Genomic DNA, 19098 nt, shown 5'->3' with positions numbered 1-19098 from the left:
TTTGACGGTGAGGACGGCCAGACATCGACTTGTTTGCAGCGCCAGCCAATGCCAAATGCAAACACTACTGTGCCAGGATGCCACAGGACATGCAACAGGGATGTCTGTGGGATGCGTTCCTCTACAGTTGCCACAGGCCCCTGTTGTACATTTTTCCACCGATACCTCTCCTCAGCAGAGTGATTGCCAAATGCCATCCTGATAACACATTAGTGGCCAAGACAACCCTAGTTCGCCCTCCTCAAGACCATGGCTGCGGGAGACCATCTGCCGCTGAACAGTCGACCGGACTTGCTCACGATCCAGGACAGTTGTGTCCGTCACCCAGACCTTGATCTGCTCCGTCTGACGGTATGACGGGCCAGGCCGCACCGCTACCCGAAGCAGTAAAGGCCATCCTCAATGTTGCACACCGGCCATCGACACAGCTCTCGTACGAGGCTAAGTAGAAGCGCTTTGCGCCGTTTACACACCAACACAATGTGCAGCCTCTGCAGGCCCCTACTTCACTTCTTCTTCAGTTCTTTGTGACCTTGGCAGACGAGGGCCTGGTGCTTTCTTCCATCAAGTGCTATCTTGCTGCGGTGTCAGCATATCGCCGCAGGGAAGGTGGCTTGTCCAACTCTTCCTTAGAGGGTACAGGAATCTCCGGCCACCCATGACTACGTCCAATTTTTCTAATCTTTTATAGAAAGTTGCTTTCTTGGTGGCAATCACCTCGGCTCACGGATCCAGCGAGTTATGTGCACTCCGTGTTGATGAGCCCTACCTCCGTTTTCATAGGGACAAGGTGGTTCTCAGAACCGACATCACCTTCCTCCCTAAGGTCGCTTCGGTGTATCATTGTGCTTCCAGCATTCTTTTAAGCTCCACAAACAGAGCGCCATCTTCTTGACATCCGCAGAGCATTCTCCTTCTACCTGCACAGGACAAAGAACTTCAGACACTCTCCTGTACTCTTTGTGAAGTACCGCAGTGACACTAAAGGCCTGCCTGTTTCCCCTCAACACCTTTCGGCATGGGTGGTCTCCACCATCAGACTTGCTTATCAGTTGGTGGGCAAGGATCTGCCAGTACATCTGAGGGGCCATTTCACAAGAGCAGTCGCTACGTCAGCAGCTTACCTCCATGGAGTTCCATTGGACGACATCTGTTGGGTGGCGATCTGGACCACTCTGTTGACATTCGCCACCAATTATAAGATGGACGTCCAGTTGAGGAGGCACTCCGCGTTTGGCAGACTGGTTCTCTTCTCAGCAGTGCCATGACGCCCACCATCCAAAGTTTGTGGCTTGCTAGTCTATCATATGTGCTTATTTCACCAGACACCATGAAGGAGAAATGATCGTTGCTTACCACTCGAAGAAACATGGTTACAGGTAAGCAACCATCATATCTTTGCACATAGTCTCGTAACTCAGCATTTTATTAGTCTCTCTCATTCAAAAAATGCTATTCAGCTTTAAGAATAGTAGTCTGCTTTATAGCCTAGTTGAAAGCCAAAGAAAGTATTTCAGAATTAGCTGTTTTAAAAACAAAGTTAGGTGTGTACAGTATCGCTTATCATTTCAATTCCTAGACTTGGCTTTGTTTAACCCCCCCCCTCCCCGGGGAAGGGCACTGCAAAGGACTGGTGACAGAAGCCAAGTGAGGGGAAAATTTAAAGTATTGCATGTATCCCCATCACTTTCTTTCTCTTCCACTTCTATAACCTCTGCATCTCACTAGGGGGTGCACATACTCCTTCACATACCAGTTGCACAAACACACACCCCTTGTGCATTTCTGCATAGGCAGAGATCTCAGCACATGCCTACATTTTCCTTGCTTACATTCCCCCCCCCCCCTTCACCTAGGGCTGGATCTACACTACCATATAATGCAGTTTCAGAATACAGATTAACTGCATTGAACTGGATTATATAGCAGTGTGGTTTTGGTTATTTTTTGTGTTTGTTTATTCATTCGGTCATTTCCAACTATTTATGATCTCATGGACCAGCCCACACCAGAGCTTCCTGTCGGTCGTGGCCACCCCCAGCTCTTTCAAAGTTAAGCCAGTCACTTCAAGGGTGCCATCCATCCATCTTACCCTTGGTCTGCAGTTCAGTGCAGTTAATCTGTATTCTGAAACTTCATTATATGGCAATGTAGATCTAGCCTTGGTCCATGTGCACATTCACTTGCTCTCCTTACAAAATCCCAATATGCAGAAATGGGGATTTAAGATTGTCTGCTAAGATCTAGGAATCATGTCCATGGGAAGGGATGTGATCCCCACTGAGATTTCTATTTCCTTGGTACTAGTAACACTGGGAAAACAGATATGTCAAAAGGGGGAGTTGGGGGATTATGAGATGTTTTCTTTCTTCATTCACCCACTGATCTTCATAGAACACACTTTCAGCAATCGGTTCAGTGTCTCAATCCTGTCAATAGCAATGCCAGCAGCAATGCCAATAAGTAGAGTAGCATGGAAAGATCATGGAAAGGGGTGAGGGCCCCATCAGGAGACACAATAGGGCAGGAACCTGGAGGCTAAGGTTGTGCACCCTGGTCTGTGCTGATTCCCATGAAATTATGCTGAGGGCTAAAAGTTCCCTGTTTTGAGATTAACATATATTTTTTCTATTTTAACCACAGCCTGCCTCATCAGGAGATGACAGAGCCATGTGTTTTATATGTAGCGTTTGTTTGGTATGCTGGGAGCCAACAGATGAACCTTGGTGAGAACATTCTAAATGCAAGCTTTTAAAGATGAAACAGTGTTTGAATTGATTATAATTATTATAATCTCATTTTTAGACTAGCGTGTCTTTGCTTCGGTGTAAGTAAATGGTTAAGTAGATAAAATGCTTTTTTTTTAAAAAAAAACAGCATCTTGCTTGATTAATATCTAAGAATATTACTTGAAGATGTTTCTAGATTCAGGAAGCTAATATGCAAAAATGGCTATGGTATATGATATGATATCTGGATCATGAGATTTTATGCTTGTCTGAATGTTTAAATTTTATGTATGCCTTATGTTTAATGGTTTTAATAGATGTAAGTTCATAGTTATATGTAGTAATTAGTTATTATGATTTCTTTGTATACTGTATGTTGGCGTTGAATTTTTGCCATTAGTATGTTGTAAATTGCCTTGTGTCCCCCCAGGGGTGAGAAAGGCAGCATATAAATACAGTAAATAAATAATAAAAAGCCACTGTCCCTGAAAGCTAGAAAATGTTTTTTTTAATCAAGTTAAGAATGAGTGAGATGATTTATTGTGATCTCTCAAGTAAACTTTGAGATACTTCTTGTATTTCAAGTTATATAGTTCTTTTGTAATTTGTGTGGTGTAATTAATAACAATTTCAAAAATAATAGTATTTGATTGCTTTCAGTTACTGGGTTGGATCTGGATTCTGCAGAAGGGAAGGGAAGGAAGGAGTGAGCAGTTTTCACTGATATCCCCTTTGCCATCTTGTCTAGTATTCTGCTGAGTCCTTCCACCCACCCCCCTCCACACAGCAGATTTTCAGAAGATATTGAACCATCATGGAAGGAGGGCTTGGCAAAAATAATCTCACTGACAGGCAATTCCATTCACATGCATTCGGTGTCTTGAATTGCAGTGAAATATATAACGGGGAAAGTACCATCCTTGCATTTTAACACTTACCTTTCTAATCCGTTAAGGTCTGAACATGAAAGGCATTCTCCAAACTGCCCATTTGTGAAAGGCAAGCACACGCAGAATGTGCCTCTCTCGGTCACACTGGCAACAAGTCCAGCCCAGTTTCCCTGTACAGATGGCACAGACAGGATAGTCTGCTTTGGATCCGGAAGCTGCCCTCATTTTTTAGCTGCTGCAACGAAAAGAGGAAAAATCTGTATATGGGATGTCTCAAAACTTATGAAGGTATCTTGCCATGAAGTGTTTGGATGCTAATTTTATAAACCAAAAACTGTATTCTAAATTTAATTGTGTTTTAATTTGTTTAGGTGCACTTAAAGTTTGAGATCAATGCTTATGATCCAGTAATTGTACAACAGCTTGTTTTGTCTGGTGAGCAGTGCTCAGGGGTAGATTCACGGCGACCAACAATAGCCTGGATAGAGGATTCATCAAGCTGTTCAGATATACCAAAATTGGAAGGAGACAGGTACGTGAATAAAGTTTCATTTCAGCACTTGGCATGCGTAGTGAACATGCTAGTTATTTTACATTTTATTTAACAATTAGAGTAGTCATTGGTATATACATTTGCTTAAAGCTGTGTGTCATTGAGGGAGTATAGGGATGCTATGTCTGAAAATCTTTTCTAGGGAAAGGGAGCTTCTTTTTTCAGTTGTGGTTTAATTTTTATGAAGGAAAAAGATACAGGAAGCAGCCAGGTTTTGAAGCTGCAAGACCATTAAATGCTAATCAAAGTGGCCAATTGCCACATTCACACTTGAATCAAGCAGACAAGAGATCTTTCTCCCACCCTGGATATATATAAACTAGGCTTGGGCGGTTTTGTTCGTTAATTTCGTAATTCGTTATTAATTCGTATTTAAACTAGCTTACGATCCAATATTGAGCCATGCTGGAATAGTGTGAGGAGGAATTAAGATTCGAAACAATTTTTTCAATTTATTTCGTAATTATTTCGTAATTAATTCGTAATTATTTCGTAATTATTTTCGCATGTCTGGTGCAAGTTTTATAGTTGTTGTTTGTTTTATCACACCAACAGTCAACAACAGAGGGAGAGGGAACCTCCAGAAGTTCCTCCTGTCCCATTTCGAGCTTTTTTTAGCATATTGCACAATCTCGTCCGCGATTAACAAATCGATTCATAATTTTACAAAATTTTGTAAATTTCGAAATTTTTTAAAGGAAAATTTCGAAATTATTAAAAAAAACGAAACGCAAGGGCCCCCTAAAAACAAAACGAGTTTAGAACCAAATTTTTCCGTGGTTACCCAAGCCTAATATAAACCTCACTTGCTTAGTTTTCAACAGACCTCACAACCCCTGAGGATGCCTGCCCTAGATATGGGCAAAACATTGGAAGAGAGTGCTTCTGGAACATGGCCATACAGCCTAGAAAACTCACAGCAACCCAGATACTGGAAAAGTTTTCACATTTGAATCAGTATGAGCTTGGGCAAAATATGTGCCCTGCATTGATACTGAGTAGCCAAGAAGGTCTTTTTCTCAGTAGCAGTGAATGAAACTCAAGCTCCACCCCAAACTCACACTTCATAGCCTACACTTCCCCCCTGTCTTAAGAAAAGAAATTAAAAAGAAAACTCTGAGTTGGAATTGTGATGATCTTAAGATAAACATACCCATTGGCTCTGCCTTGTGCAAAGAAAGTTGGCCCCCATCTTATTCTCAGACAAAATACACTTCATGGGGAAAGTAGGGGGGGAGTGGGGGGGGGGAGGCAAGCATTCACCATACTACCAGAAAATGCAGTTTAGGGGCAGGGAAACAAGATCAACTGAACTGAGTCAGCAGAGGAATTTCAAGTAGAAGGTGATTCTAGACCCAAGTACAACGAGAGTCAGGGCTACATAGTCTTATCAGTGACTTACATATATTTTGTGTGTGTTTCTATATGTTCAGTGGCTGTATGTTTTCACTTTTATAAGTAGCCTTGAGATCCAGATTGGGAAAGTGTAGAGTAGAAATATCACCAGCAACAGTATCGGCAACAGACACATTGGATCACTTATAGAGGAAAAGTGGGATATAAAATAAATTAATAATAACATTAGCACAGTGGTTTAGTCTGCAGCACAGTGGTTTAGTCTTCTTAGCACAGCAGACTAATCTGCTGTGCTGCAGAAAAATCCTGTTGATCAGGAGACTGGGCTGGAGGGAATACCCGCCATTAGTCTCCGCTCACCTGTCCATCTAGCAGGTCCAAAGCAGAAATCCGAGTAGATAAAATAGGTATGACTTTTAAGCAGGTAGTTAATAAAGGTGCCCTTAAGGACATCGATTGGAGGAAAGCTCCTTGGCATGGAAGATGGAGTGACATCACCCTTCCCTCCCGGCCAGATTTGAGCATAGCCTCCAAGATGCTGGAAATAAGATGGGGAAAACTGCCTTTATCTCTGTTTATGTTGTCTGTCCTTGTTAATTTTATAATTGGCATTGAATGTTTTCTGTATGTGTGTTCTGTAATCTGCTCTCAGTCCCCTTTGGGGTGAGAAGGGTGGGGGTATAAATTCTATAAAGAAATACATACATAAATACATAACAGTATTACTAATTCATTTGTGCAGTCTGCTCACTAACAATTTGTGTTAAGATTTCAGTTGATTTATAAAGTTGTTACTGTTTTATATTAAATTGCTCCCTTGGCTTCAGCTTCTCTAATCTTTGTTTTGTCCTTAGTGATGATTTACTGGATGATTCAGATAGTGAAGAGCATTCCAGATCAGAATCAGTGACCGGTAAGTGTGTGTATATAGTGTGTGTATTATGTGATGTATGACCTTTGACAATGATTAAACAGTGCTTTAAGAGTGAAAGGCTTGTATTACCTATGTTACTTCTAGCCTTTGAAATGTTTGATTTACATTTTAACAAACTGACGTGTGAAATGAATTTCGAGCATTTGTACTTTCAAAGAACTAAAGAGGTTCTGCTTTGTGTTTCTATATTTCTGTCATATTAGTTAGAGTATATAAAAGCATGTACATAATGCTGTACCTAGCCAAGGAGCTTACTTTCCATTTTCTCTGTAGAGTCATTCACATCTAATGCTGAATCATATTTTTTGGACTTGTATGCACTGAGCAAATGGTAATTTGCCTTGTATGGATAAAAAAATCAATTTATGATTATTTTGAGCAATTAGAAAGGGAGGAAACTGAAGTCTGTGAAAGGCATTCCAGAACTCCTTATTACCTTTGATTGAACTTTATGGACGCTTTAAGACAGGGTGTAACAGCATGAACTGTTGATATAAATAGTTTACCTGAGCCTTGGGCAGTCCCACACCTTTGCACATATAGAAATGAAGTTTTAAAGTTTTATCTCATATGACAATAAGCCATAGTTTGTTTCATCCAAAGTCTGTAAATAATGGTTTATATCAGGTATGGGCAAACTTCGGTGTTTTGAACGTGAACTCCCAGAAATCCCAGCCAGTTAACCAGTTGTTAGGAATTTTTGGAGTTGAAGTTCAAAACACCTGGAAGGCCGAACTTTAGTGATACCTGGTTTATATAATGGGGGTTTAAGAAGGGATAAAACCATAGTTATAAACTGGTTTGCTAACAATACTCTATAGTTTCTATTTCATATATGTGTTCTGTAAAATTGCTTATCCCAGAGACAATCTGATTGCCATTTTCCACAGGTAGTAGTGGTTAAATAATTTATATTACCTACTATGTAAATTGGGTGCAAAGCCAATTTATTATTGCCTTCTAAATATGTTTAGAATTGCTTTTGCATTAACCGTGTTTTCTGCTTGGGATAGAGGATGTGGCTCATAAACAGTATAAAAATCTTGGAATGGAATGTAGTATTGCAGACATGTTGAAGATGTGTATTTGAACTTGTTGAAGTAATCAGTGGATAAGAAGTACCTAGATTTTTTCAGATATTTTGTGAGGATGCCACCAGATTTTATTTTATCATGTTCTGAGGATATTTTTTTTTGTCTCTGAGCAGTCTCACATTTTTTTGTCTCTGAGCAGTCTCACATTTATCGGCATATTCCTCCTATAAAGTCATGTGAATATGATCATGCTAGTTAGGCAAACAGGATTGACTGTTACTTACTTTTAACTATGTGTCAGCCCTGGATTTGCTGTTAAATAATGTGTGTGTCAAATGTTATTTTGGCTGACCTCCTTAAGCATTGTCTTTATGGATAGAAGCTGCTATATAATAATAGTTGTTCAAAGGTTTTCGAAATTTCTTTCATGTATTGATGAATTTGTTTTTCTAACACAGTTTGCTTTATCCTAAAGGACATACATCCCAAAAGGAAACCATGGATGTCAGCCTTGATATAACAGCCCTCAGCATTCTTCAGCAGCCTGAGAAACTTCAGTGGGAAATAGTTGCAAATGTACTTGAAGACACAGTGAAAGATTTAGAAGAACTTGGCGCGAATCCTTGCCTATCTAGCTGTAAGAGTGAAAAGATGAAGGAAAAGCACTTGGAACATCACAACATTCCCTTTCCTTGTTTATTAGCTGGAGGTTTATTAACATACAAATCACCTGCTACCTCTCCTGTTAGTAGTAATTCTCAGAGGTCACTGGATGATTTAAGCAGGACTCAAGGTGGTAGTGCATCAGACCAGGGATCAACTGACAATGAATCCTGTACTAATTCAGAACTGAATTCTCCTCTGGTAAGGAGGACTTTACCCATATTGCTGCTTTACAGCATTAAGGAATCTGATGAAAAAGCCGGAAAAATCTTTTCACAGATGAACAATATCATGAGTAAAAGTTTACATGATGATGGTTTTACAGTTCCGCAGATCATAGAGATGGAGCTGGATAGTCAGGAGCAGCTGCTCTTGCAGGATCCTCCAGTGACATACATTCAGCAGTTTGCAGATGCTACAGCTAGCCTAACTTCCCCAGACTCTGACAAGTGGAGCTCTATGGTTCCCAAGCCTGGGACTTTGGTTCAGTGTCTGCGACTGCCAAAGTTTGCAGAGGAGGAGAACTTTTGTGTAGATTCAATCACTCCTTGTGCGGATGGAGTTCATTTGTTAATAGGACTGCGGACATGCCCTGTTGAATCCCTGAGTGCAATAAATCAAGTAGAGGCCTTGAATAATTTAAATAAATTAAACTCGGCACTATGTAACAGAAGGAAAGGGGAACTAGAACCCAGTCTTACAGTAGTGAATGGTGCAAATATCAGTATGATCCAGCATGAGTCCTCAGCAGATGTGCAGACGCCTTTAATAATTCAACCAGAACAGCGGAGTGCTAGTGGTGGATATTTGGTACTTTACAAAATGAACTATGCCACTAGGATTGTGACTCTTGAAGAGGAACCTGTAAAAATCCAGCATATCAAAGACCCCCAGGATACCATTACCTCACTGATTTTGCTTCCACCCGACATACTGGATAATCGAGAAGATGACTGTGAGGAGCCTGGAGAGGAAATACAGATAACATCTAAAAATGGCAGTGAGCGAGAGAAAAGATCAGAAATCTCCACTCTTGGACATTTGGTAATAACCACTCAGGGCGGATATGTAAAAATTTTAGACCTTTCAAACTTTGAAATTCTGGCCAAAGTGGAGCCACCTAAAAAGGAAGGCACTGAGGAATTAGATAAATTTGTCTCTGTAATATACTGCTCGGGCACTGACAGACTATGTGCATGCACCAAAGGTAAGACCTACAATCCATTATGAAGCCAAATTAGTAAATAAAAATGTAATTATAGAGACTGTGCTTATAGTAGTCACTGATAACAAAATAGTTCCCATTGTTCAGCCTTCCTCTACTTTTTATGCTGTTAAATATCCCTTAAAAGGCTGTATCTCAATTTTGACCTGATGTCACTGATTTCTGTTAACCATAATGCAGGAATGTAAACTGGATTTATTGTTTGCTTGCTTGCTTGTTTAAATATCTAAACATAGAGGTAAGTGGTAACTGTCTTTTTCTCATCAACTCAGCAGCACAGGTTTCAACTCTAAAGTAGAGTAAGTGCTGAAATTACATATTGCCTGTTTAGATATCACGGAGTACTTCATTCAGCTATATTGTTTTATTGTTAAGGGCTTAGTTGAGTTTGGGAATTTTTTGTGTTGTTCTGAAGTCAGAGTGTGACTGCAATTGTGGAGTTTGTTTCCAAAAGGTGCCAAAATCCATCTGAACAAATTTCACAGAATTGAAAAAAATGTGCTGATGATATGCATTCTTTTGATTTCAAATAAAAATTTCCAAGCCGTCAGCCAAAGTTATTCGATATATTTTGATGGTTTTTACCTGTACATAATATTCTACTCCTAGCCAACAATGTGCTGCAACCTATGGCTCATTTTTCATTTTTTTAAATTTGGTACCTTTTGGAAACAAACTCCACAATTGTTTTGAGTACAGAAACTGGGGTTTTGGTAGTCTTACATTGCAGAGTGCTGCTGAAATTTCCCTAACTTTGAGATATAGCAGTTGTATACCTCCTAAGAATAGGGGGGTAGGGGAGTGCAAATAACTCATAGTACACTTCTGGATCTAATTATTCAACTCTCTGTTGACAGCATTTATTTAATAAAAAATGTTGTCTTGTTCATATTGATGTGTTCTTAATCCCACTTGATCATTAGAAGGGTTGAGATTAATTATTACCTTTATGCCTAATTAAGAGTTCAGGAAGAGGTCATTCAGAATGAAATGAAGTGAGTTTGCAATTTATCAGTCTTAGCCAATGTACTTATCTGGTTGCTTTAAATATAGACATATGCACCCTTACTTTGAACAGTTCTTTAAAATGGAATATGATCTTTAGTTATCAGACAAACGTTCCATGTGTATCTGTCTTCAAATCACCTATTAGCTTATGTCAACTTTGTAAATTTCATAGGGTTTTCTTAGGAAATAAATATTCAGAGGTGGAATTGTCTGTTCCTACTCTAACTGTATTCATTTTTGGTCTTTTATCCAAGTACCGATAGGATAGACACTGCTTCGCTTCCAAGATTGGATGGGATTTTTTACCTTTAAGGATTTAGATTCTTTAGGCAGCTTTTAGATGCAGTCAATCAGTATAAGTTTGAAAAATGGATCCATTTAGTGAATGGTAAACATTTCCATTTGTGGTTGAGGAGGCTACAACTTGTGGTGCAAGACTCATGTGATAATGTCTGAAGATGGAAGCAGACAGCCGGGGGCAACAAAATAAGATTTTGGAGTATTTTGAATTTTCAGAATGCAGATGCTCAACTTGCAGGAACACTGGAAAATGTTTTGTGTATCCGAAGCATACATTTTTTGCATATACACATACATAAGTTTTCAAGGTCTAGGCCGTTACCCTGTTGAGTGACTTTCTTGATAAATAACAATTGAAGTAATACCTAAGTACCTAAGTGATTCAGAAAGATAGACCTAATTTCAAAGCAGTATATTTCATGATGGCAACATGAAATTAAAATTACACAACAAGTTACTAATGGTTTAATGAGTTATCAAGTTTTAACAAATCTAATTGAGTATATTTCATTAGGCGGACGGGTTGTCATCTTGGGAATGATGAAAGTTAGGGGATGTTTGTGTGCTGGGAGAGGCATTCTTTGAAACTCTGTGCCCCTCCTTCAACTGGTAAGAGTTTCATTCAAGGGCAGGTTGTAATTGTAGAGGGGCCCAACATGAATAACACTGTATCAGTAATAGAGTGTATTTGTGTAGTTAAGTGCTGCAGAACCTGAAGAAAGACAGATACTTGTAGTATACTAATTAGATTAATTTAGTATGCAGAATTCAAACCGAATATTGTGTGTGTGGTGGGGGTGTGTCTTTTTAAGTTATCTTAAATTACTTTAAATTGATTTTAAATTGAATGAATGAAAATTATTAGAGAAGGTCTTAATACAAGTATTTTTGCTATTCTGTGCTGAGGATGTTTAAAGTGCTTGATTTGGGTCTCAGTAGATAACAAGGAATTGGAAGAGGTACAAAAAAGGCACCTAAAGGCCTAAAAGACAGTATCTACGTTATGAATAATGGCAAGCAACCAGAATAATAGAATCATAGAATTCTTGAGTTGGAAGAGACCTTGTGGGCCATCCAGTCCAACCCCCTGCCAAGAAGCAGGAGTTAGAGTTAGAGCTTTAACTGAATTGCAAAATGTAGTTGTTTCATGTGCTAACAGGTAATTCATTTTGCCTCAGGGAAAAAATTATATAACAATTTATTCTTAGTCTTCCAGTCACCAGAATTTTTGACATGTCAGCAGTCCAAACATATATTTGATTTATTTCTGCTCAACACATGCTAAGGGTATAACCCTGCTCATAGGATGTTACCAAAACTAAGTTCAGTTGAGGTCTCTATCCCAAATAAATACCTTGGGGCAGTCCTGCACAACCTGGGGCCGTCCAGCTATTCTGGCCACCAACTCCCAGAATTCATGGCCATTTACAAGCTGGCTAGGGCTTCAGTGAGTTGGAGACCAAAACAGTTGGAGGGCCACAGGTTGTACAGGTCTGCCTTGGGGTAAGAGAGGGCAGGAAAGAGGTCTCGTTCTTCTGGTAAACATCTAGGTAATTAGCAGTAGGTTGGCAAGGCCTTATGGCTACATTTGTTTTATAATAGCAATAATAAAGTGACTCTTCTAAAGTCCAAATGATACAGCTGAAATTAAAAAAATGGGGGGAAGGAATCAAGTGTTTTCACATTGAATGATTGTGAGTTCTATTTCATTCTGGTATTCAGATAAACTGTTGGGCTCATGACTCTTTAAGTGTACAATTGCTCTTCCATATTTCCTGGGGTTAGAGGTGCATGATCTCTGCAAAAGTGGAAAAATGTGAATATGTTAAACCCTGTCCATACATATTTAATATGCTGGCCAGCTCAGAGCATGGAACTCATTGCTGTGCACATGGGTGCCTGTCTTGCCCTGAATAGCTCCTTCCCTTGTTCTTTCTTTGACAACAGAGCTGAGCAAATAAATACACAAATAAACAAGTAAAAGAAATTAAAGAAAAATCTGAAACTGAATAATCTCACAGAATAAATTGAAAGCAAGTCATCTTTAGAGAATACCATAATGAAAAAAGCTTGAATCATTTCTTGGGAAAATAAAAACTTCAGCTGACATCAGGGGGATTTGATGAAGTTGGAGCATGAAACCAAAAAATACAGATACAAATACAAATTCACACACTCCCAACATTCAATGTGTCTTTCCTCTAAAAACCATTTAGAAAAGTCCCAAATGAACAGAACACATACTTTCCTGCTGAACTTTGTACATCACATTTCTTAATAAGGATGCTCAAAAGCAGAAAACCTACCATGATTCCTTTTCATAGATAGATAGATAGATATACACACAAACTACAAACACTCAGTATATTTCTGATTAAGAATTCCTAGAGCTGGGACTAGCTATAGGGAGCATACCACACCCCTATTAATGCAGCTCCACTTGCTGCCGACAAGTTTCCAGGACCAATTCAAAGTGCAGGTCACTACCTACAAAGCCCTACACAGTTCGGGTCTATCGTATATTTGAGACCACATCTCCCCCTATGAACTGGTACAGGCTCTAAGATCTGCCAGGGAGGTCCTCCTCTCAATCCCACCTCGGTCTCAAGCATGTTTGGTGGGGACGAGAGAAATTGCCTTCCCAATGGTGGCCCCCTGGATTTGGAATGCCCTCCCCAAAAAAATTAGACTAGCCCCCACACTCCAGTGGTTTTGAAAAAAAAAACCCTAAAAACATGGCTTTTCAAACAGGATTAAAACTTTAAATATTAAAACTTAAGGACCAAATATTTTGTCTCATTCCTGGCACTTATATGACTGATATTGATACAGTTTATTTTGAACTCTCAATCGTTTATTTTTTATGTAATTTGTCATTGTTATTGATATTATTGTATCTTGTATATTTTACTGCACTGTTACATGCTTTTGTAAGTTACCACGAGTCCCTTAACAGGATATAAAGTGAGTTTTAGTGTATCCTTTCCCAACCTGACCATTCTAATGGGTTAGAATTCTACTATCCCCATGCAGAAATTGAATTATTGATTTTGTAATTCATGTATGGGGAGCAATTCCAAGTTGGGAGAATGCAGCTTTAGAAGGAGGAAAACAGCACTTTTGAAGGTGTGAATAACAAAATGCACCTCCACTCCCAATAGTAATAACTTCCATGCCATTCTCTGTCTTTCTCGCAATTTGCTCTGGGGACTAAATGTTTCCAGTATCATAATAGGTTAATGATACCATAAACTGGTTAAACAGTATCAGTCTATTCGTGTTGGTAATCATGAATTCATTTAGTGGTTTCTAACATTTAGAATTGTTGAATGAATTTTCAAATCTAACATTTCAAGCTCTTCCTAAATAACATGTACAGTTGAGCTCAATATCATCTATGTCTTGATGACATTTCATTATATGCTTTGCTGAATAATCTCTATTCCAAGGGGACCTGAAACAACACGTGGGTAAAATTGTTTCCTCTGGATAGTGTAGTCACTAGATATTCCCTTTCGAATGGATGTGGAAAATTAATACTATATCATCCAAGAAGACCTGGATGTTGCCAGCAACCACACAAAAAGCACCTTGCCAAGAATCTTGAAGTTTTTTTTAAAAAAAACTTGTTTCACATGGAGTTTTCTGAACCTCCCTTTGAATTTCCAATTATGTTTAGGTGGAGAACTTCATTTTCTTCAGATTGGAGAAACATGTGATGATGTGGATGAAGCTGATATTCTTGTGGATGCATCTCTTTCGAAAGTGACGGAACAGTTAACGGAAGGCACAAAGCCATTATCTAACCCTTCTAGTCCAGGAATTACGGGTAAATGTCTAATGTGGTCAGCTGTTTTCTTCTGAGCATTTTTTTTTCATTATATGCTTTGCAGATTATATAAGATTAAGTAAAGACCCTTCAGTTTTGTTTATGCAAGCTACAGTTATGAAGTCACACGACTTGTTTATATAGTTTTCTTACACTTCTGTCTTACATTTCCAGTGCAGATAAATGGCGAACTCTTCATGTGTTCTGCTTTTGTAAAACTGACTTCAGAAGTCAGAATTTCCAAAGGGGAGAGAATAGATTTGTACTAAAATATCGACAGTTTAAAGAAGTGTATCCATTGCATCTCCTTTTCTTTTCCCCTTTAAAAACAGGAGTTGATCTTCTAGTGGACCAACCATTTTCTCTTGAAACATTGACATCTTTAGTGGAGCTTACCCGCTTTGAAACTTTGACGCCACGGTTTTCTGCCACAGTTCCTCCATGCTGGGTTGAGGTCCAACAAGAACAGCAGCAAAGGCGGCACCCACAGCACTTGCACCAGCAGCATCATGGAGATGCAGCTCAGCATACTCGAACTTGGAAACTGCAAACAGAGAGGTAAACAAATGATGTTAGAACATCGTATCTGTAGCAAGAGATTTCTTCATTTAATTGATGGATTTAATGTTGGATCTCCCTAAGATGTTCCCGTGATGCAGAGGGGTTATTTGGTAGGAAAAGTTGCCTTATTTTGAGGCAGGTTTCAGTTACATCATAACTAGAGGTTCCAAAGGGAATTAACCGAGTGACATGTCAAGATGTTCCTTATACCTATATTAATTATACTGTGATGTTCTATATAAAATAATAGCTGTGGCTTCAAGTAGACATGAAAGTGAAATATATATATTTACTTCAGTCACTAGAAATTAGTATTCAAATTAGAATTGGAAATACTGTACTTGTAAAAATCATTTTACAAGTACAGTATTCAGCCTTTTTTTTGCTACTCTGAAACATTTGTGTATACAAAAGTAAATTTGGTCTGCTTATTTCTGTATTATAAAATGTGGATGTCTAATTGACTTTCTTTCCCTGCTTCTTTTTGTAGCAACAGCTGGGATGAACATGTCTTTGAACTGGTTTTGACAAAAGCCTGTATGGTTGGACATGTAGACTTCAAGTTTGTTTTGAACTCAAACATCACAAACATTCCACAGATTCAAGTGACTTTATTGAAAAATAAAGCTCAAGGCCTAGGGAAAGTCAATGGTAAGCTGAATGTAGTGAATGCCTTGCTAACATTCTTAATATTTTGGCAGTTAAAGGCCGAATGGATAGAACTGCGAGTGAGCTGAATTGATTGAAACAGTCAAAGCAATTGCTAAAATAAAACCTTTGTTCTGTGGTTTAAAAAAAATAGCTACTAAATTTCACATTAGGTTGGAAATAATTTTCTCCCGAGCATTTTGTAAAATGTAATGTTGTTTTATTTTATTTTATATCATACATTATTTTGGGGTTGTTATGATAGTGGAGCAAATGCAGATATAATATTGTTTGCTGATCTACATGCTACTTTTTATTATTTACTTCATATTTTACAGTGACCCAATTTATTCCATTTTTTAAAATGATCAATATTTCACAGTTTATATCAGTGACCTGACAACTAGCACTGAACAGATAATTGCCATCATGGTGGCAGGTAGTTTATCTATTTCCAATACTTAAGGTTAAATATATTACATGTTTCCTTTCTGTTCTTCAAAGAGGTCAAAGAAGAATAGTTACATATGCAGTAATTGTTTGAGCACAGTCTGATGTGGAATAACCAAATGTCTGTGTAGGAGAGAGAGAAAAAAACTATCTGGAAGCAGCAATAGACAGAGATAGCTCTGGAATATTTGTGACGCCTAAAATGTAATGGTGGCATTGAATGAGGCTGGGGCTTTTTCCATCACTTCATTCTTGATCATTTCATTTGCCCACAAATTGGAAATATTTTCTAACATTGAATATCTTTGAAAATCCAATACTTTGATATATAATATAGGGATAGGCATTTTGGTCATCATCTTGATCCCATGCTCTCACCATAAAATTCTCTGCAGGCATGATTTGTCCCTTCTCGTATGTGAATGTGACTCTCAACAGAAAAAAAAACCTGTCCACTCCTGGTTATAGGATTAAATGTTCAGTGAAACATGTATTGTTTTTTGAAAAAAGGAAATGTTTCTGAATTCATAATAAATAAATTATAAATATGTTGTGGAGTAAAAATATATTCCACTAGAGATTTCAAGTAAAATCAACATCAATTAAAATTTTTGAAGACAAATTGTAGCCATCTCATTGTTTCCCCAATGTGCTTGATTCCTCAGAAGCAGCTGTAGACAGACAGATATCTTTTCCTCTGTCACCAGCTCATCATGTTGAAATGGAAAGGAATGGAAAACCAGGATTGGATGATTTGAATGAAGAAATGCAAAATATTGATGTTGAGGATTCACAGTGTGAGTTACATTGAAATGTACCACTTTTTAAAAACATATTTTACCACATAAAGATGATCAAACCCTGTAGGCATTGTAGGTAGTTTTGTTGAATTTTAATTTGTAATATGTTTCATAACCTTTTGCTATTCTAATCTCTTTGTAAATCCATTGATTTGTTTTATGTATTATAGTAACCACATTGATAACCAAATATTTCTATGCATTTTACTCATTCAATTGTCCAGAGTACATGTCTTTAATGTAATTATATTATTACTGTAATTATGTTTTAATTATTTTATTTTTCATAAGTTTACTGATGTTATTTTGTATTTTTGTATTATTTTGATGAGTTTGAAATTGATTGTGGCATTGATTGTTTGCCTTTTTGTAAGTAAACCGCCCTGAGTCCCCTCGGGAAGAGAGGGCGGTCTATCAATAAAGTTTTATATTATTATTATTATTATTATTATCATCATCATCATCATTATATTGGTGGTTATTAAAACATGCATCAAAATGTCAGTTACAGAGAAAGGATCTTTGACAGTGATCCCAAAGGGAATGCACAACAAGAGAAAACCTTATAATTTTCCCAGGAGATCAAAACTCTCCCCAAATGAAAAGATTTTAACATTGTAAAAAATCAGAATTCCATGGGGAAAGTGCTTAAAAGGCAGAGTGCCAGCATGAAGATTTATTTTATCCGCTCCCCCCCCCCCAATTTATTTGGAATGAAGAAAAATACCCTGAGATACAACCTCAGAAGGATATAGCTAACTCTAGAAGTGAAAATGCATTTGTAATATACATGTTATAGTTGGAAATAATTCATTTAACAGTAACCTTATTTTTAATGTAGGAAAAATATTTGTAGGTGTACAAGTGCTGGATGTGATAGATATTATAATGTAATCCAAATAGGTAATCTTGGGGAGAGTAGTACAAATGTTACATTCTTCATAATTAATCATGGTAGGAAAAAGCTTATAATGAACCTGCATACTAAAATTGCCAAACTGAGTATTTTACCTCTGTGAATCGATAGTCAATATTATTACTTCAGTTTTCCTTTTTCTTCCTATTTCCACTGTATTTTGCACATGTTTAGAATCTTACAATCCTACAATTTATAGGAAACCATGTGATTATTCTACCAAATTATTAGAATATAATGTAACAGAAAATCTTTGTCGCTTGTTTCATATGAGCCTAGTCATAATAATTTAAAGTCATCCACAATTTTGATGAAATTGTATATCTTTTTGAATGTGCTGTTAAATGGCTTGTCCAGTTACTTTCTTTTGCCTTGTTTTAAAAGGTCTTCGGCTATGCCCCTTCTTAGAAGATCATAAGGAGGATATCCTGTGTGGTCCTGTATGGTTGGCTACTGGCCTTGATCTGTCTGGGCATGCTGGAATGTTGACTCTGACGAGCCCAAAGCTTGTTAAAGGTAAAACTTCGAACACCCTTAAAAAGAAAATAATAAAAATAAAAGATACAAATTTGGTTTCTCCAGTTGACTGTTATAGTCCAAGAGAAACAGTTCTTTGTAAAGGGTAATGCAAAAGCATTGGTTTTCAACCTGTGGGTCCCCAGATGTTGTGGCCTTTAACTCCCAAAAATCCTAACACCTGATAAACTGGCTGGGATTTCTGGAAGTCGTAGGCCAAAATACCTGGGAACCCACAGGTTGAGAACCACTGTGCTAAGGAGTAAAGTGTTGATACCATCTTGAAGGATGGTTGTGAAATAAGTGTTTAATGTTTGTTAAATAAGGCAACAAAGTAAATATTTCCTGTGTTTGAGTCTGTTTGCTTTATTGTAGGAATGGCAGGTGGCAAATATCGTTCATTTTTAATTCATGTGAAGGCAGTGAATGACAAAGGAACAGAAGATATCTGCAATGGAGGAATCTGGCCTGTTGTGAGGATACCATCTCTAAAACCTCAGAATAGCAAGGGCCATTCACTTGCTTCCCTTCTGGCAAAAGTTGCAGCAGGCAAGGTATTTAAATAACCTATAGAGAAAGCATGCTCCAAAGATACTTGCTGCCAAAATCCCTTTTGTTATTATAACTGTGTAGTTGAAATTCTACATTAAAAACTCACTTATAGGAGTAAATGTGGAAATAATTTA

General features: G+C 37.9%; 1 protein-coding gene across 6 annotated transcripts in view; it reads left to right on the top strand.

The window, feature by feature from the left end:
- The window catches only part of BIRC6 (baculoviral IAP repeat containing 6), a 183971-nt gene that overhangs the window by 27119 nt on the left and 137754 nt on the right, over nt 1-19098 (top strand). For all 6 annotated transcript variants that reach the window (XM_060753997.2, XM_060753996.2, XM_060753998.2 and 3 more), the window contains exons 6-16: nt 2644-2726; nt 3685-3907; nt 3991-4151; nt 6383-6441; nt 7972-9366; nt 14372-14521; nt 14854-15079; nt 15573-15733; nt 16846-16977; nt 18281-18412; nt 18788-18966. In XM_060753997.2, coding sequence (XP_060609980.2) covers nt 2644-2726; nt 3685-3907; nt 3991-4151; nt 6383-6441; nt 7972-9366; nt 14372-14521; nt 14854-15079; nt 15573-15733; nt 16846-16977; nt 18281-18412; nt 18788-18966 — 2901 coding nt within the window. The remainder of the gene's footprint in view (nt 1-2643; nt 2727-3684; nt 3908-3990; nt 4152-6382; nt 6442-7971; nt 9367-14371; nt 14522-14853; nt 15080-15572; nt 15734-16845; nt 16978-18280; nt 18413-18787; nt 18967-19098) is intronic.

This window comes from Anolis sagrei, chromosome 1 (assembly GCF_037176765.1).
Source record: "Anolis sagrei isolate rAnoSag1 chromosome 1, rAnoSag1.mat, whole genome shotgun sequence".
In the NCBI taxonomy this organism is placed as follows: Eukaryota; Metazoa; Chordata; class Lepidosauria; order Squamata; family Dactyloidae; genus Anolis; species Anolis sagrei.
The sequence above is the reverse complement of the archived record's forward strand: the minus strand, read 5'-3'. Positions and strand labels throughout refer to the sequence as shown.